The sequence below is a fragment of the Salmo trutta genome, chromosome 32 (genome assembly GCF_901001165.1).
Source record: "Salmo trutta chromosome 32, fSalTru1.1, whole genome shotgun sequence".
NCBI classification, from domain to species: domain Eukaryota; kingdom Metazoa; phylum Chordata; class Actinopteri; order Salmoniformes; family Salmonidae; genus Salmo; species Salmo trutta.
This window is the reverse complement of record NC_042988.1, coordinates 35,067,708-35,088,240: the sequence shown is the minus strand read 5'-3', so window position 1 is coordinate 35,088,240 and position 20,533 is coordinate 35,067,708. Positions and strand designations below refer to the sequence as shown.

Genomic DNA, 20,533 nt, shown 5'->3' with positions numbered 1-20,533 from the left:
CAAATTCTGATTGGCTGGGCTCCCAAGTGGGTGGGCCTATGCCCTCCTAGTCCTCCCATGGCTGCGTCTCTGCCCAGTCGTGAAATCCATAAATTAGGGCCTAATTTATTTATTTCAATTGACTGATATGATCTGTAACTCTATAAAATTGTTGAAATTGTTGCATGTTGCGTTTTATATTTTTGTTCATTATATATGGGCAGGATTTGGGGTAAGGCAGAGTAGAGGAGTATGGCAACAGGACAGTAACACCACCCTCTGTAGTCCTCTCTACCCCTCTCTTTTACTGCTCTGTGTGGTTTATCTTTAATTGTATATATTTTTTTCTCTTATGAGGAGAAGGATCCTATTTGTCTGTCTTCATCCAGGGGATATGTCCAGCCTCCCTCTTTTTCCTTCTTCTCCTCCTCTCAGGGCTTGTGCTTAAATTGGGCCGCCACTGCAAAGAAAGAGAGAGAGAGATAGAGAGAGCAGTCACTTAACCAGGTACGAGGACAAATCAACTGTGTAAAATAGAGTGGTTCAGCTCCACATAAACTGTCATAGCCTCTACTGTCATGAACTCAGTGGAAGCATATAGCTATCAATTCACCAATCATCAGAAGGGCATCAAATGTATTGGCGAGAAATATCCAACAACGGAAGGTGATTAGGTCACTATTAGTATGCTGGACACCATACTCAACATATCACCCATAGTAAAAGACCCCAAATATTATTCAACTAAGGGGCGGCAGGTAGCTTAGCGGTTAAGAGTGTTGGGCCAGTAATCAAAAGGACGCTGGCTCGAATCCCCAGGCCGACTAGGGGGAAAATCTGTCTATGTGCCCTTGAGCAAGGCACTTAACCCTAATTTCTCTTATAAGTCGCTCTGGATAAGATTGTCTGCTAAATGTAGAAAATGTATATGTTTTCCTTAGACAAATCCTGGGTAGAGCCATGTGAATGGTTACCTGCATATTCCTGGGGCAGCATAGGTCGATTCACCAAACCCTGAAAGGCAGCCATCCAATCCTGCTGCTCCTCCTCGGTCTCGCACGTAAACAGGAACTTCCTGTCGGGCGTTACTATGGTGATGCCAAACTGCCAGTGGTAGCCCTGGGTGGATGGGGGAAGGCCGGGGAGCACAGTGTAGCTGTTCTCCTTACTACCAATGAAGACCTCACCGCGCGCATAGGCATCCTCGCAAAGAAACAGAGAGGAGAGGAGACTCAGAGAAGTGTGTGTGTGTGAACGTGTTTAACTATACTTGTGGGGACCAGAAGTCTCCGCAAGAATAGTAAACAAACAAAAATTTGACCAACTGGGGACATTTTGTCAGTTCCCACAAGGTCAAATGCTATTTCTAAGGAGTTTAGGGTTAAGGTAAGAATTAGGTTTAGGTCCAGGGTTAGGATCTATGGTTCGTTTTAGGGTTAGGTTAAGGGTTAAGGTTAGGTATTTTGGTTAGGGTAAGGGTATGGGTTAAGGTTAAGTTTAGGGTTAGGGGTTAGGGAAAATAGGATTTTGAATGGGACTGAATTGTGTGTCCCCAAAAGGTTCGTTATACAAGACTGTGTCTGTGTGTACCTGTTACATGTGTAATGTGTGCGTCTGACCAGCCACATTGTATATGAGGTCCAATAAATCATTTGGGTATATTTGTTTGCATAATATGACATGCAAATAACATTAGTTCAGTACCACTGTACTATAAGTGCCATAATGCTTTATGACTTGTCATGAACTGCTTATAATGGGTATTATGCATTTATTATCAATCAGAGCTATTATCAGTCATTTTGGAGCCTGTTGAACTGTAAGCCCTAAATAAATTGTTACTAATAGTTCTGAAATGGTACAGCACCATCTCTTTGACCCATATGACATGGCACCTAATTTACCCACTGACTATCTTACCAGAGGTTCCTTGAAGTACATGAGTCTCCTGTCATCCATAGTGAACCATCTCTTCTTGAAGCCCTCTGTGTGCTGTAAGAGGGAAACAGGAGACTGAGGTTGAAGGAATTAAAGAGGCTGTATAGAGGTTTAGTTGCTAATGATTCACCTAAATATATTGTCTTTCTGTCCAATGAGGTCATTTCTGGGCAATATGTCTGTCCATTTAGGGGACACCTTTTAGTTCCAGAGGCCCCCCCAGAGGCAAAAGTTCTGTATAACCTCTTTAATGAAGAAACGTTGTTAACAACTGTGATAATGCACTATTATTGCACTCTCATAACGAATGGCTTTCTTTGCTTACATACAGGATCACATACTGGAATAACAATACATTATCCACACCAAGCAGTACAAGGCAAGCATTCAGCTCACAGGCCCTGCAAATATACTGTGGCTAAGGTTGTACATGGCCATTATTAATGAGGTAGTTTTGTGTGGTACAAATTAAACCCCATTCGCAGTGAAACCCGATGGGCTGATGAAGTTACAAGCAATAAGTGCTGTGTCACAAAGTAACTAAAGTGTAAGTAACTAAAGTGTATGTATTAAAAGACTTCACCTTTGGACCCGTCTTCTCCATGTAGCCTTCCTTGATGTAGTTTCGTGTTAGCTTTGGCACCAACTGAACGAATACATGAGAAGAAGGAGAAATGTTTTATTCTGTGACCATGTGATGGTGTGTGTAGCCAGTCCCAATTCCCTCCCTACCCCTTCCCATTGGCCCTAACCCTTCCATGTTTGCAGATCCATAAGGTATAAGCAATATGATGGAAGATACACCAGTACACTGCTTATATCTATCAAGACCCTTGGGATATGCAAACATTGAAGGGTTAAGGCCAAGGAGAAGTGGTAGGGAGCAGAATTGAGCCAGCTGTATATAATACCTGTGTATACTAGAGAGGAAGGGACTGAGGGATTAATGAGAGAACAATAAGATGAGAGAGACTCACATCAGCGTGATGGGCCCCAGGGAAAGCGACCTGTAGGTAGTGAAATCTGGCTGCTCTGATGGCGTTGAACCAGTCCACCATTTCCTTAAAACACAACAGACATGCTAACATGATCTGGGTCCAGTTCAATGGGCATGAAATGGAAGGCAACTTTTTGTGCTACCTACATTGAACACGACCCAATACACACTGACACCCGATAGAGACTTTCCTGGCAATAATCCACCATTACTGTAAACAGCAGTCGACTTTGATTTCAGAATATTTCCTACTGGGTTTAGGGTGTATTTAAAGGCATGCGATTGCAACGTATGTCCTGCAGAGGGAAATATACTGCTACTCAGCTGCCAGCCACTTCACAACACAAATGCTTCTGACAGTCGATAGAGACAGTCCACTCCTGGGTGGTGTTCTCCAGGAAACAGAAGAAAATGCTTTAAAACTGAGTGAATCAGGGAGGTACTTACTGAACTTGACCAATAAGAAATGCTCATTTATGTTTTCCGTTGGAAAATGTTTTGCTACAGTGTGCTAAACAAACATGACCTAGATGAATGTAATTTTGTGGGACTGGTGTGAATGCAAATGAACCATTCCGGAGCATGCAGATATCCAGATCAAGTCAAGAGAATTTACTTGATATGGGACTGTTGACCTGCATTGCTCACGGTCGTGTTCATTAGACACCAAACAAAAGAAAAACAAACTGGAACAGGGAGGAACTCATCCAATAAGAGATGTCATTTTCGTTTCGAGATCCGAATGTTCTTTTTTATTCTGTTTTTATTCTGCACCCTAATAAACATGGCCCAGGAGTCGACTGTACATTCATGACTGTCTATTTGTGTCCAGCAGCAGCCAAGCGAACACCGAACAACCACACAACATTGCCTCAAATTTGTTCACCTCACCTTGCCATCCTTGTGGTAGACAAAGATGTTCCTAGTGCTGTTGTCCTTCAGATAGGTGACCTGCAGGCCATGGGGCTGGCCTATCTTCCCAGGCTGGAAGGAGGCGTTCAGGGTGTGGATCTTCATCAGAGCCTTGGGCTCTCTGGCCTGTACAGGGAGAGAAGGCAGGGGGAGGAGAGTATTCATCATCATCATCATCATCACCACCGTCATCACCATCCTCACCACCACCACCATCATCATCACTGTCGTCATCATCACATTTTTGTACATTTTAGTCATTTAGCAGACGCTTTTATCCAGAGCAACTTACAGTAGTGAATGCATACATTTTCATACATTTCATGCATTTTTTTTTTGTGCTGGCCCCCGTGGGAATTGAACCCATAACCCTGGCGTTGCACACACCATGCTGGCGTTGCAAACACTATGCTCTACCAACTGAGCCACAGGGAGCCTCATCACCACCGTCATCATCATCATAACTACCACCATCGTTACCACCATCACCACTGTCGTCATCATCATCATCATCACCCCCACCATCATCACCACCACCACCATCATAATTACCACCATCATCATCCTCAACACCACCACCATCACCACAATCATCATCACCCCCACCATCACCACCACTACCTCCATTGTCATCATCACCCCCACCACCACCATCATCACCCCCACCACCCCCACCATTATCATCACCACCACTACCACCACCACCACCATCATAACCACCACCATCATCATAACCACCACCTCCACCATCATCACAACCACCACCATCATCACAACCACCTCCACCATCATCTTCATCACCATCATCACCACTACCCCATCATCACCACCACCATCACCACCACCATCATCATCACCACCACCACCTTCATTACCATCATCACCACCATTACCATCTTCACCACCATTACCATCTTCACCACCATTACCATCTTCATCACCACTACCACCATCATCATCATCATCATCATCATCATCATCATCATTGTTCGGCTGCAGAACAATCAACTATGAGCCTCCTCTAGTAACTACAGTCACTAGCAAGGTTTTCTATTTTATGTGGCTGAAGCCAGTGTTGTCCCCCATCAGGCCTAGAATGTATGGGAGGTATGATGTTCACTGACACCCAGGTCTTCTTTTGGTGGAATGTAGAGTATGTAGAATTTGTCCTGAACAACTGATTAAGGGTCAGATATTCTTTGCATTCAACTGATGGTTAAGGTAAGGATTGGGAATAGAGTAATCTGATCTGTGGTTAAGGACAACTTCTATTTGAAACAGGCACAGGGAGTCGCCAATGTTTATGGTGAGGTATAGGGCATCATACTTTACTGGATTTAACATGCATCTTTTGTTGATATGCAAAGTAGGAGACAATGCCACTATGTGGAACAGAACAACTGGGGAATGTGAGCAGATCAGAATCAGAAGTTTGAGACGATAACAGTGTACTATTGTCAGAGATAGTCAGGAGAAAGGAATGAAGGGGAGAAGGAAGAGGAGGAGGACAGGGAGGAGGAGGAGAAAGGAATGAGCAGGAAGGCAGAGGAAGGGGGTATGAGAAATGGGAGATTTTGCATAATGATCTAAGCAATTATAATATACCTGACATTTCCCAAGGTGTGTGTTATTTCAAGCAATTGCAGCTCAGGACCTCAGAGTGCAATTGAGATGAGACTCAGACACTCACAAATGCAAAGAGAGAGAAGAGTCTGAGAGAGAGCGAGTGAGGGGGAGGAAGAGAGAGGGAGGGATATAGAGAGGGGAGACAGAGAGGGAAATGAGAGATAGAGAGAGAAAGGGGGGAGAAAGAGAGAGATATACATAGCACTACACTCACATCATGCTTGTTGAAGTACTTCAGAGCACCATCCCGCTCTGACAGAATACATTTTCGGCTCAGGAACTGTCCGTTATCTCGGCCCCGTTTCCATAGAAACCCCTCTCGGTACCCTGCAAGGAGAGGAGAGGAACCACAGGGGTCCCATTCCAAAGACAAGGAGCAAAGGAGAGAAGGAGAGAGAGGAGATGAGGAGAGCGTAAAAGGGGGAGCCACAAAAGAACAGGATTCAGTAGTGAAGCTGGGGTCCAGTAGACTGTGTGTGTGTGTGTGTGTGTGTATGTGTGTGTTAACCACCTAACCGAGGAACTCAATTTGACCTTGCGCAATACCCTAGATGCAGTTGCACCCCTAAAAATTAAAAACATCTGTCATAAGAAACTAGCTCCCTCGTATACAGAAAATACACGAGCTCTGAAGCAAGCTTCCAGAAACTTGGAACGGAAATGGTGCCACACCAAACTGGAAGTCTTCCGACTAGCTTGGAAAGACAGTACCGTGCAGTATCGAAGAGCCCTCACTGCTGCTCGATCATCCTATTTTTCCAACTTAATTGAGGAAAATAAGAACAATCCGAAATGTCTTTTTGATACTGTCGCAAAGCTAACTAAAAAGCAGCATTCGCAAACGGAGGATGGCTTTCACTTCAGCAGTAATAAATTTATGAACTTCTTTGAGGAAAAAATCATGATCATTAGAAAGCAAATTACGGACTCCTCTTTAAATCTGGGTATTCCTCCAAAGCTCCATTGTCCTGAGTCTGCACAACTCTGCCAGGACCTTGGCTCAAGGGAGATACTAAAGTGTTTTAGTACTATATCTCTTGACACAATGATGAAAATAATCATGGCCTCCAAAGCCTCAAGCTGCATACTGGACCCTATTCCAACTAAACTACTGAAAGAGCTGCTTCCTGTGCTTGGCCCTCCTATGTTGAACATAATAAACGGCTCTCTATCCACCGGATGTGTACCAAGCTCACTAAAAGTGGCAGTAATAAAGCCTCTCTTGAAAAAGCCGAATCTTGACCCAGAAATTATAAAAAACTATCGGCCTATATCGAATCTTCCATTCCTCTCAAAAAAAATTGAAAAAGCTGTTGCACAGCAACTCACTGCCTTCCTGAAGACAAACAATGTATACGAAACGCTTCAGTCTGGTTTTCGACCCCATCATAGCACTGAGACTGCACTTGTGAAGGTGGTAAATTACCTTTTAATGACGTCAGACCGAGGCTCTGCATCTGTCCTCATGCTCCTAGATCTTAGTGCCGCTTTTGATACCATCGATCACCACATTCTTTTGGAGAGATTGGAAACCCAAATTGGTCTACATGGACAAGTTCTGGCCTGGTTTAGATCTTATCTGTCGGAAAGATATCAGTTTGTCTCTGTGAATGGCTTGTCCTCTGACAAATCAATTGTAAATTTCGGTGTTCCTCAAGGTTCCGTTTTAGGACCACTATTGTTTTCACTATATATTTTACCTCTTGGGGATGTCATTCGAAAACATAATGTTAAATTTCACTGCTATGCGGACGACACACAGCTGTACATTTCAATGAAACATGGTGAAGCTCCAAAATTGCCCTCGCTAGAAGCCTGTGTTTCAGACATAAGGAAGTGGATGGCTGCAAACTTTCTACTTTTAAACTCGGACAAAACAGAGATGCTTGTTCTAGGTCCCAAGAAACAAAGAGATCTTCTGTTCAATCTGACAATTAATCTGGATGGTTGTACAGTCGTCTCAAATAAAACTGTGAAGGACCTCGGTGTTACTCTGGACCCTGATCTCTCTTTTGAAGAACATATCAAGACTGTCTCAAGGACAGCTTTTTTCCATCTACGTAACATTGCAAAAATCAGAAACTTTCTGTCCAAAAATGACGCAGAAAAATTAATCCATGCTTTTGTTACTTCTAGGCTGGACTACTGCAATGCTCTACTTTCCGGCTACCCGGATAAAGCACTAAACAAACTTCAGTTAGTGCTAAATACGGCTGCTAGAATCCTGACAAGAACCAAAAAATTTGATCATATTACTCCAGTGCTAGCCTCCCTACACTGGCTTCCTGTTAAGGCAAGGGCTGATTTCAAGGTTTTACTGCTAACCTACAAAGCATTACATGGGCTTGCTCCTACCTATCTTTCCGATTTGGTCCTGCCGTACATACCTACACGTACGCTACGGTCACAAGACGCAGGCCTCCTAATTGTCCCTAGAATTTCTAAGCAAACGGCTGGAGGCAGGGCTTTCTCCTATAGAGCTCAATTTTTATGGAATGGTCTGCCTACCCATGTGAGAGACGCAGACTCAGTCTCAACCTTTAAGTCTTTACTGAAGACTTATCTCTTCAGTAGGTCCTATGATTAAGTGTAGTCTGGCCCAGGAGTGTGAAGGTGAACGGAAAGGCTGGAGCAACGAACCGTCCTTGCTGTCTCTGCCTTGCCGGTTCCCCTCTTTCCACTGGGATTCTCTGCCTCTAACCCTATTACAGGGGCTGAGTCACTGACTTACTGGTGTTCTTCCATGCCGTCCATGGGAGGGGTGCGTCACTTGAGTGGGTTGAGTCACTGACGTGGTCTTCCTGTCTGGGTTGGCGCCCCCCCCTTGGGTTGTGCCATGGCGGAGATTTTTGTGGGCTATACTCGGCCTTGTCTTCGGACGGTAAGTTGGTGGTTGTAGACATCCCTCTAGTGGTGTGGGGGCTGTGCTTTGGCAAAGTGGGTGGGGTTATATCCTGCCTGTTTGGCCCTGTCCGGGGGTATCATCGGATGGGGCCACAGTGTCTTCTGATCCCTCCTGTCTCAGCCTCCAGTATTTATGCTGCAGTAGTTTATGTGCCGGGGGGCTAGGGTCAGTCTGTTACATCTGGAGTATTCTCTTGTCTTATCCGGTGTCCTGTGTGAATTTAAATATGCTCTCTCTAATTCTCTCTTTCTCTCTTTCTTTCTTTCTCTCGGAGGACCTGAGCCCTAGGACCATGCCTCGGGACTACCTGGCATGATGACTCCTTGCTGTCCCCAGTCCACCTGGCCATGCTGCTGCTCGTTTCAACTGTTCTGCCTGCGGCTACGGAACCCTGACCTGTTCACCGGACGTGCTTGTTGCACCCTCGACAACTACAATGATTATTATTATTTGACCATGCTGGTCATTTATGAACATTTTAACATCTTGACCATGTTCTGTTATAATATCCACCCGGCACAGCCAGAAGAGGACTGGCCACCCCTCATAGCCTGGTTCCTCTCTAGGTTTCTTCCTAGGTTTTTGGCCTTTCTAGGGAGTTTTTCCTAGGGAGTTTTTCCTAGCCACCGTGCTTCTTTCACATGCATTGCTTGCTGTTTGGGGTTTTAGGCTGGGTTTCTGTACAGCACTTTGAGATTTCAGCTGATATACGAAGGGCTATATAAATACATTTGATTTGATTTGAGTGTGTGTGTGTGTGTGTGTGTGTGTGTGTGTGTGTGTGTGTGTGTGTGTGTGTGGCTGAGGCTGGGTCAAGGTGGTGATGTCTGTCGTCTTTGTCTTTAGCTGGCATGAATAATTCACCTTGAATTGTCTCAGCAGAGATCAATGGCTTCTTCCAACATTACGATCAATGCTGAAATCAACACTCTGCCCTATTCAGCAAGCACACACACACCATGGCTTTGTGCTCCCTGTCTGTTCCTGTCACTGGCCTCTCTGTCCTCACTAAGTCTCAGCCAACAGACAGAGACAACTAGGACTGTCACTGTCCTACACTGCCAACACACACACACACACACACACACACACACACACACACACACACACACACACACACACACACACACACACACACACACACACACACACACACACACACACACACACACACACACACACACACACACACACACACACACACACACACACACACACACACACACACACACACACGAATAGAGTATTAATATCAAACTATCAAATCCCATTAATCTGCAATGCACTAAAAGACAGACAACAGGGTGAAAGAATGAGACTGAAGAATGAATAGCAGACTGGCATTTCATCTCAGTTAATACTGCTGTGAAAGTGTTCCATTCTCCTTAAGGCCTACGCAGACTGTACGATTTTAGCTGTCTTATGCCACGATTTTGCCATCCCAGAACAATTGTCCACGTCGTGTGAACATTCTTAGGTTGCAAATGATTTTTGGACATCTTGGCTCGTTCAGTGTGACAGGGTCTACGGTCGGACATCTTGGCTCGTTCAGTGTGACGGGGTCTACGGTCGGACATCTTGGCTCGTTCAGTGTGACAGGGTCTACGGTCGGACATCTTGGCTCGTTCAGTGTGACAGGGTCTACGGTCGGACATCTTGGCTCGTTCAGTGTGACAGGGTCTACGGTCGGACATCTTGGCTCGTTCAGTGTGACGTGGTCTACGGTCGGACATCTTGGCTCGTTCAGTGTGACGGGGTCTACGGTCGGACATCTTGGCTCGTTCAGTGTGACGGGGTCTCTACGGTCTGACATCTTGGCTCGTTCAGTGTGACGGGGTCTCTACGGTCTGACATCTTGGCTCGTTCAGGGTCTACGGTCGGACATCTTGGCTCGTTCAGTGTGACAGGGTCTACGGTCTGACATCTTGGCTCGTTCAGTGTGACGGGGTCTACGGTCTGACATCTTGGCTCGTTCAGTGTGACAGGGTCTGATTAAGTACCACTACATGTGGTCGTAGGCTATAACAAAGTTCTATCAGTGTCACAATGTTTTCACCTTTTATCGTGTAGTGTGGCTGGTGGTACGAGCCAGTCCCGGTGACTGACCAATAGGAAGACGTCTGGAACTGAGTATGCACACAATAATACGATTATTGTGAATAGTCAGATTAATATAATCATTTCATTTAAATGTTTACATGCTGTGAAGGAAGAAGGATGCCCCTAATGTTGTTTATAAACACATCTGAAATCAGCAATCAAAATAAACATTGTACTACAGCGACCATGTTATTTTGGGGAAGCCTGTTTGATTCTGAGTTTGAACATGTAGAGTTAGTATGTGAAAACTGTTTCTAAGATGCATACTTTCAGTTCACTCACACATAAGCATAGAGAGAGGCTTGCGCTGCTGGTGCTGGCACATGTGCAGATCAAACATACCGCTGCAGTTTAAGTAGCCTACGTCAGCTGATGTCACCAAGATGGCATAGCAGTCAGACATCCTTTGTCCTCGTCTTGTCCCGTGTATATATATATTTACATATTTTCTTCGCATATCTTTTTATATATTTTTTTCTAAAAACTCAACTTCAAAACACTCTTCTGCAACCCGCCTCACCAATTAAAAAAAAATATATATTATTCACCTCAAATCTGAAATCCACAACAGAAGCTAGCCAGGAGTTAGCCAGAAGTTAGCCAGTTCACTAGCTAACGTTAGAACTCAGCTAACCATGGTTGGCGGTCATCAGCTATCCCTTAGCTCGAAAAGCTGTCGCCAGTTTTGTACAACGCGACTCAGACCAGAGCATACCGGACCTATTTTCTCTCCATATCCCCAGATTTCTACCGCAAGCTCTGGACATTTACACCTGGATCTTGCAGCTAGCTAGCTGCTATCCGAGTGACTATTGGCTAACGTCGGTCCCGGAGCTAACATCAATTATTCCGGCGCTAGCCAGCTGAAGAGTTCCATCAGCCACTCCTGGGCTACAATCAACTATCCGGACCTGTTTTACTGCCGATGCGGAGCCCCATCGGACCTTCACGACTGGACTACCAACGTTATCTGCCCGATGGAGTTATCCAACTGGCCCCTCCGTCACGACGTAACCTGAATACCCATCTGCGGCCAGCTAATCGTTAGCTGTCTTATTGGCTGCTATCTGAATAGGTCTATCGGCCAATTTTCTTGGGCCACTATAACTATAACTATTTTGCCAATTGGATTGGTCCCCTCTACCACACGGAACCCCACTAATCTACAGACGGAAACACACGAGGTGGCTAAAAACAGACCATCTTCTGCCAACTTATAGATAGCTACCCATGGCCCGGCTATCTGTCTGAATCACCGTGACCGCAACCGACCTCACTACTCACTGGACCCTTTTGATAACTTGGCTAAGCATGCCTCTCCTTAATGTCAATATGCCTTGTCCATTACTGTTCTGGTTAGTGTTTTTTGGCTTATTTCACTGTAGAGCCTTTAGCCCTGCTCATTATACCTTATCCAACCTCTCAGTTCCACCACCCACACATGCGATGAGATCACCTGGTTTCAATGATGTTTCTAGAGACAATATCGCTCTCATCACTCAGTGCCTAGGTTTACCTCCACTGTATTCACATCCTACCATACCTTTGTCTGTACATTATACCTTGAAGCCATTTTATCGCCCCCAGAAACCTGCTCCTTTTACTCTCTGTTCCGGACGTCCTAGACGACCAATTCTCATAGCTTTTAGCTGTACCCTTATCCTACTCCTCCTCTGTTCCTCTGGCGATGTAGAGGTGAATCCAGGCCCTGCAGTGCCTAGCTCCACTCCTATTCCCCAGGCACTCTTTTGATTACTTCTGTAACCGTAATAGCCTTGGTTTCATGCATGTTAACATTAGAAGCCTCCTCCCTAAGTTTATTTTATTCACTGCTTTAGCACACTCTGCCAACCTGGATGTCCTAGCCGTGTCTGAATCCTGGCTTAGGAAGACCACCAAAAACTCTGAAATCTCGATCCCGAACTACAACATTTTCAGACAAGATAGAACGGCCAAAGGGGGCGGTGTTGCAATCTACTGCAGAGATAGCCTGCAGAGTTCTGTCCTACTATCCAGGTCTGTACCCAAACAATTTGAACTTCTACTTTTCAAAATCCACCTCTCTAAAAACAAGTCTCTCACCGTTGCCACCTGCTATAGACCACCCTCTGCCCCCAGCTGTGCTCTGGACACCATATGTGAACTGATTGCCCCCCATCTATCTTCAGAGCTCGTGCTGCTAGGTGACCTAAACTGGGACATGCTTAAAACCCCAGCCATCCTACAATCTAAGCTTGATGCCCTCAATCTCACACAAATGATCAATTAACCTACCAGGTACCACCCCAAAGCCGTAAACACGGGCACCCTCATAGATATCATCCTAACCAACTTGCCCTCTAAATACACCTCTGCTGTTTTCAATCAAGATCTCAGCGATCACTGCCTCATTGCCTGCATCCGTAATGGGTCAGCGGTCAAACGACCTACACTCATCACTGTCAAACGCTCCCTGAAACACTTCAGCGAGCAGGCCTTTCTAATCGACCTGGCCCTGGTATCCTGGAAGGATATTGACCTCATCCCGTCAGTAGAGGATGCCTGGTTATTTTTTTTAAATGCCTTCCTCGCCATCTTAAATAAGCATGCCCAATTCAAGAAATTTAGAACCAGGAACAGATATAGCCCTTGGTTCTCTCCAGACCTGACTGCCCTTAACCAACACAAAAACATCCTGTGGCTTTCTGCATTAGCATCGAACAGCCCCCGTGATATGGAACTTTTCAGGGAAGTTAGAAACCAAGGCAGTTAGAAAAGCCAAGCTTTTTCAAGCAGAAATTTGCTTCCTGCAACACAAACTCAAATAGTTCTGGGACACTGTAAAGGCCATGGAGAATAAGAGCACCTCCTCCCAGCTGCCCACTGCACTGAGGATAGGAAACTCTGTCACCACCGATAAATCCACTATAATTGAGAATTTCAATAAGCATTTTTCTACGGCTGGCCATGCTTTCCACCTGGCTACACCTACTCCGGTCAACAGTACCCCCCACAGCAACTCGCCCAAGCCTTCCCCATTTCTCCTTCTCCCAAATCCAGTAAGCTGATGTTCTGAAAGAGCTGCAAAATCTGGACCCCTACAAATCAGCCGGGCTAGACAATCTGGACCCTTTCTTTCTAAAAATTATCTGCCGAAATTGTTGCAACCCCTATTACTAGCCTGTTCAACCTCTCGTGTCGTCTGAGATTCCCAAAGATTGGAAAGCAGCTGCGGTCATCTACGTCTTCAAAGGGGGGGGCCACTCTTGACCCAAACTGCTACAGACCTATATCTATCCTACCCTGCCTTTCTATAGTCTTCGAAAGCCAAGTTAACAAACAGATTACCGACCATTTCGAATCCCACCGCACCTTCTCCGCTATGCAATCTGGTTTCAGAGCTGGTCATGGGTGCTCCTCAGCCACGCTCAAGGTCCTAAACGATATCTTAACCGCCATCGATAAGAAACAACTGTGCAGCCGTATTCATTGACCTGGCCAAGGCTTTCGACTCTGTCAATCACCACATCCTCATCGGCAGACTCAAAAGCCTTGGTTTCTCAAATGATTGCCCCGCCTGGTTCACCAACTACTTCTCCGATAGAGTTCAGTGTGTCAAATCGGAGGGCCTGTTGTCCGGGCCTCTGGCAGCCTCTATGGGGGTGCCAGAGGGGTTCAATTCTTGGGCCGACTCTTTTCTCTGTATACATCAATGATGTCGCTCTTGCGGCTGGTGTGTCTCTGATCCACCTCTACGCAGACTACACCATTCTGTATACTTCTGGCCCTTCTTTGGACACTGTGTTAACTACCCTCCAGACGAGCTTCAATGCCATGCAACTCTCCTTCCGTGGCCTCCAACTGCTCTTAAATACAAGTAAAAGTCAATGCATGCTCTTCAACCGATCGCTGCCTGCACCTGCCTGCCCGTCCAGCATCACTACTCTGGACGGTTCTGACTTAGAATATGTGGACAACAACAAATACCAAGGTGTCTGGTTAGACTGTAAACTCTCCTTCCAGACTCACATCAAACATCTCCAATCCAAAGTTAAATCTACAATTGGCTTCCTATTTCGCAACAAAGCATCTTTCACTCATGCTGCCAAACATACCCTCGTAAAACTGACCATCCTACCGATCCTCGACTTCGGCGATGTCATTTACAAAATAGCCTCCAATACCCTACTCAATAAATTGGATGCAGTCTATCACAGTGCCATCTGTTTTGTCACCAAAGCTCCATATACTACCCACCACTGCGACCTGTACGCTCTCGTTGGCTGGCCCTCGCTTCATACTCGTCGCCAAATCCACTGGCTCCAGGTCATCTACAAGACCCTGCTAGGTACAGTTCCCCCTTATCTCAGCTCGCTGGTCACCATAGCAGCACCCACCTGTAGCACGCGCTCCAGCAGGTATATCCCCAAAGCCAATTCCTCCATCGGCCGCCTCTCCTTCCAGTTCTCTGCTGCCAATGATTGGAACGAACTACAAAAATCTCTAAAACTGGAAACACTTATCTCCCTTACTAGCTTTAAGCACCAGCTGTCAGAGCAGCTCACAGATTACTGCACCTGTACATAGCCCATCTATAATTTAGCCCAAACAACTACCTCTTCCCCTACTGTATTTATTTATTTAGCTCCTTTGCACCCCATTATTTCTATTTCTACTTTGCACTTTCTTCCACTGCAAATCTACCATGGCCTTTTTTGCCTTTACCTCCCTTATCTCACCTCATTTGCTCACTTTGTATATAGACTTATTTTTCTACTATATTATTGACTGTATGTTTGTTTTACTCCATGTGTAACTCTGTGTTGTTGTATTTGTCAAACTGCTTGCTTTATCTTGGCCAGGTCGCAATTGTAAATGAGAACTTGTTCTCAACTTGCCTACCTGGTTAAATAAAGGTTAAATCATTTTTATTATCACAGAACTGAAGCAAATCATGCAATCTGGCCAGGTTGATATCAAGGGAAACATGCTGGAAGGAAGGAACACAAGTACTGCTTTTATTCTTCCATCCCTCTTTTCCTTCCTTCCTTTCTCCATCCCTACCTCCCCCTTTTTTCCTACCTCTCTCCATCCCCCACCTCTTTCTCTTCATCCCTCCCTCCCTCTCTTCTTGGTGTAGTGATGAAGTCATCATGCTCTGAGAGAGAGAGAGAGCGAGAGAGAGAACGGTGGATAGAGGGAAAAGGTGAGATGGGGTGAAAGGAAGCGAGAAAGGGAGAAAATACGAGAGTGAATACGAGAGAGTGAAATAAAGATAAAGAGGAAACAGAGAGAGAAACAGACAGACAGAGAGACAGATAGAGAGAGGAACAGAGAAACAGAGAGACAAATATAGAGATACAGAGAGGGAGGTAGATAGAGAGAGAAACAGAGAGAGAAACAGAGGAACAGAGAGAGACAGATAGAGAGATAGAGATAGATAGAGGAACAGAGAGACAAATATAGAGATACAGAGAGGGAGGTAGATAGAGAGAGAAACAGAGAGAGAAACAGAGGAACAGAGAGAGACAGATAGAGAGATAGAGATAGATAGAGGAACAGAGAGACAAATATAGAGATACAGAGAGGGAGGTAGATAGAGAGAGAAACAGAGAGAGAAACAGAGGAACAGAGAGAGACAGATAGAGAGATAGAGATAGATAGAGGAACAGAGAGACAAATATAGAGATACAGAGAGGGAGGTAGATAGAGAGAAACAGAGAGACAGCTAGATAGATAGACAGAGAGACAGATAGAGAGAGAGATATAGATAAACCCAGAACACACCCACCATTCAGCCACTGGCACGATCCTGGTACAGCCACATCACTCTCTATAGTACCACTCGCGCTAACAGAGATCACAGCTGACAGACTCCAGGTCAGATCTAACACCAGAGTCAGCTGAGACAAGAACCAGAGTCACTGGGAGTAGGAGTGAGTGACCATGTTAAAGAGGTTTTGCTGACTTCCCCGGAGTCAGATTAATTTGTGGATACCATTTTTACGTATCTGCATCCAGTATGAAGGAAGTTATTTTCGTGAGGTATTTTCGCGAGTCAATGCTAACTGCCGTTAGCACAAAGACTAACATGCTCCCCAGAGTCCAGCTTCATACTGGACACAGATATATAAAAATGGTATCCACTAGTTCATCTGACTCCAGGGAAGTCAGCAAAATCCAAACTATCCCTTTAAGGCTGATTCCTCTTTGGCGGCAAAGAGGACAGAGACACTCATCAGCAAGATAATGATGATGCCCGACTACATGACGACTGACTGACCGACTAACATTGACTAACTGACTGACTAACCGACTGTGTGTGTGTTGCTGAGGCTGGGTCACGGTGGTGTAATCTGTTTACCCCAAAAAATATTGTAATAAGTAGATGATTAATGCTTGGATTACTTTTAAATTCAGAAAGGATGTTTGTGGAAAAAAATACATTATCACACCTTTCTGTTTTCTTAATGGTTTTTCAATGCAGCATTGAAAAAAGGCGCAAGTTTCAGTTTGTTCCACCTGAGTGAGTCTCACCACAAGTCAGAGACCACTATGATGTCACACCTAATGATGACCACCAATCAGAGACCACTATGATGACACACCAAATGTGTTTGATGGCCATTTTTGTCTTCTTCTAATGCCTCTTAAGGGGAAAGTAATCCAAAAGTAACTGAAAATAATCAGATTTATGTGACTGAGTTTGGGTAATCCAAAAGTTACGTTACCGATTACAATTTTGAACAGGTAACTAGTAACTAACGGATTACATTTAGAAACTACCCAACCCTATTAGCACATTTCTGTCTCGCTTTCTGCATCACAGAGGGGTTTTGTAGAGGAAAGGACGACAATGTGGCGGTTGCTGAAGCGAGATGACAAGGCGGCACAAGGCTTATACTATTACCGTCTCCAAGTAACAGCTCTTTACTGCTCATGTAGTCCTGAGATAACATAATGTAGGCATAGCATTGATGAATCCACATGAATGGAAAGAAGCACGAGAAAAAACTCTCAAAGACAGTCAAATCTCTCAAAGTTGAATGGCCTTTGATATTATTTTAATGGCTTTCCAGGAAAGAGAGGGAATGTTGAGGTCTCTTTCTTTCTTTGTTCTCTCTCTCTTTCCCACACTATTTCTCTCTTTCTTTCAATACTGATTGTATCAGCTGTTGAGCCTTAGAAAGTCCATTATTCTCTGAGTGTGGAATGCAGGGGTGTTAAGGAGCGCACTGGGGTGAGAGGATAAAGACCGAGAGAAAGGCTCAGGCTCATTCTGTCTGTCTGTCTGTCTGTCTGTCTGTCTGTCTGTCTGTCTGTCTGTCTGTCTGTCTGCATGCGAGCGTGCTTGTTCGTATGCATATGTGCATGTGTTTGTGTGTGTGTACTCAGTCTTACCTGCAGAGTAAGGCTCCTGTCTCTCCACACACACAAACTCCTTCCTCTCGTATCTGGCTCTGATCCACTGTTCCCGAAGGAGCCTGCAGAAACACTTGGTGTTTGTTTACTATATTTACTGTGTTCATGCTTGAAAAGATTCACTGTCAATAATGTCTCATTAACCAACATGGATGACAGATCAGGGTGGTGTTCATTGGGGCACGCAACTGTTTTGCAACGGAACACAAAAAGGAGTATTTCTTATTGGACCAGTCCAGAAAGTTCCTCCTTGTTTCAGTCCGTTTGGTGCCTAATGAACACAACCCTGGAGTTCTCATCCAGTGAGTGTATAATGATGCACTTATCTTTTAAATATGGTAAATATTATATTGCTCCTCTGTCCTGTCAAATAATCAGGATTGCCAAGTCAAAATATTTTTATTACAAAAATGATTGGAATGGACAATCACCAATAAAAATACTTGGACACCCTTCTCTCCAATTCCCTCTGCCTCGCTCTGAATGTATCATTCCCATTCCATGTCTAGTTCCCTCCCTCCCTCCCTTCCTCCCCCTGCCTTCCTCCCTCCATCACCACCCTTGTCTTCCAACACTTTCCCTCACTCTATCTCTCTCTCTTCTCTCTGTCTGTCTTATCAGTGTAACCCTCTCACCAGGCTCGTATATGACTCTCACAATATTAACTTATGTAGAGTATCTCAACAGCATGGGATATTAGGTGAGAAGGACATCTCCAATAAGAATTCCTATTGTAAACTATCTAGGGTTATGACAATAGGGTATTAACTTCAGATGAAATGATTATAGGTTTCTGTTATTGAATCAGGATAAACTATCCCATGCATTAAAATTTAATTGAAACAATCAATGACTCCACCAAGGCAACATACATAAGGTTCCATATGTGTATTAAAACATTTTCAAACACAAATACATTTTCAGACACAACATCAAAAGAAATAAAAAATAATAAACCCCAATGAGTCGTGCACAACCCGGGTCCAAATTATTTCAAGTTTTCTTAAATAAACCGTTGGCACGCGTTGGAGCTCAAAAAAAAATGACGACACACAAAAATATCCTGAAGCACCTCATGTTGTGGTTACTCACTGCTTGGTAGATATTCCCTCAGCGAAGTATGGCAGTTCCATGCAGGTTTCCTCACAAAGTCCAAGGCAAGCACAGCTACCCATGCAGACAGTACTCCTTAGCCGTAACCGATATCCCATGGGAACACGAACGCGTAAAGCTTCCCAAGCAATTATCTCCCTGTGTCACACGATGCTAGGCTAACCTCAAGGCTGGCAAATACCTCCACGATGAGACGGTAGCTTCAGTCTTTACTAAGTTAACAAAATTATAACAGCTCTTTTATAAAATAAAACATGTATTTCCCTTCATGTCTTAGTAGGTATGGGTTTTGTTCTAGTTCCGTCGTCATCTTTTATAATTTTTCTTCACCAACGGTCCTAATGTAAAACGTCCATCCTTTTATCAACGTCTCTTTCCCTCTCTTTCTTCCCAGGCCTCCCGTTAACCAGGTCAACTCCCATTGGCCACAGCTTAACAAGCGACCTTATTGGTCAAAGCTTAAACTTCAAAGTAAACCAAACTTCACTTATACATTAAATAAATATTTCTTAAAAAAGCATAATGCATTAACAACATTACAGTTTAGGAGCAACTCAATCATCTTTTAAATATAATACCAATTAATTATAACAAATAAACTCAATACTTGGTTCAAACAAGGGTATTACATCAGTAATCCGTCTTAAAATGCACACAGGCAATATGAACAAACACAAATGTATAAAGCCTGAGACTGTGTGTGTTTGTTTGCTCTGTCTCTCTCTCTCTCATGTGTATTCTAGTCTTTCTAGTCTCTCTACCACACCTCATCAATCCTCCTCTCCTCTCTCGTGTATTCTAGTCTTTCTAGTCTCTCTACCACACCTCATCAATCCTCCTCTCCTCTCTCGTGTATTCTAGTCTTTCTAGTCTCTCTACCACACCTCATCAATCCTCCTCTCCTCTCTCGTGTATTCTAGTCTTTCTAGTCTCTCTACCACACCTCATCAACCCTCCTCTCCTCTCTCGTGTATTCTAGTCTTTCTAGTCTCTCTACCACACCTCATCAACCCTCCTCTCGTGTATTCTACTCTTTCTAGTCTCTCTACAACACGCTCATCAATCCTCTCTTCTCTCTTGTCGCTCTACTCTATTGCGTGTGGTTACCTCTCAACTCTAAAAATACCTTCCCAGATCTCCCCAGCAGTAGAAGCCCTGTGTAGCAGCTTAAAATATTGTGGGTGATTGTGTTGTTATTGATATCACTGGAGGCCATTCACTGGTTGAATCAACATTATTTCCATGTCATTTCAACCCCAAGAATGTGTGTGATTGAATCAACGTGGAGAAAACAAGTTAGATTTGCAGAAAGTCCTAGTTCATATCTAAATCCAATGACATTTTGAAAAAAATTTCTGATTTCACATTGAATTCACGTTAGTTGACAACTCAACCAAATGTAAAACTAAACTAGACGTTGAAGTGACGTCTGTGCCCAGTGGGACTGTTATCCCCCAGGAGAACTAGGCTGAGGACTCTACTTGGAAGGGTACTGTCAACACTTGGGCCATTATCTTACATCCGGTAGCGTCACTCCTACACTCGTCCCTCAACCAGAGCAA

The 20,533-nt window shown here is 44.4% G+C and overlaps 1 protein-coding gene across 5 annotated transcripts in view; it reads right to left on the bottom strand.

Annotated features, from left to right (window-relative positions):
- Nucleotides 1–319: 319 nt before the first annotated feature.
- The window catches only part of LOC115171792 (arf-GAP with dual PH domain-containing protein 1), a 30,967-nt gene continuing 10,753 nt past the window's right edge, over nt 320–20,533 (bottom strand). For all 5 annotated transcript variants that reach the window (XM_029728938.1, XM_029728934.1, XM_029728935.1 and 2 more), the window contains 8 exons: nt 17,838–17,920; nt 5,667–5,779; nt 3,806–3,952; nt 2,895–2,978; nt 2,501–2,563; nt 1,900–1,971; nt 954–1,182; nt 320–439 (listed from right to left, as the gene is read on the bottom strand). In XM_029728938.1, coding sequence (XP_029584798.1) covers nt 411–439; nt 954–1,182; nt 1,900–1,971; nt 2,501–2,563; nt 2,895–2,978; nt 3,806–3,952; nt 5,667–5,779; nt 17,838–17,920 — 820 coding nt within the window. In that variant the 3' untranslated portion in view covers nt 320–410. The remainder of the gene's footprint in view (nt 440–953; nt 1,183–1,899; nt 1,972–2,500; nt 2,564–2,894; nt 2,979–3,805; nt 3,953–5,666; nt 5,780–17,837; nt 17,921–20,533) is intronic.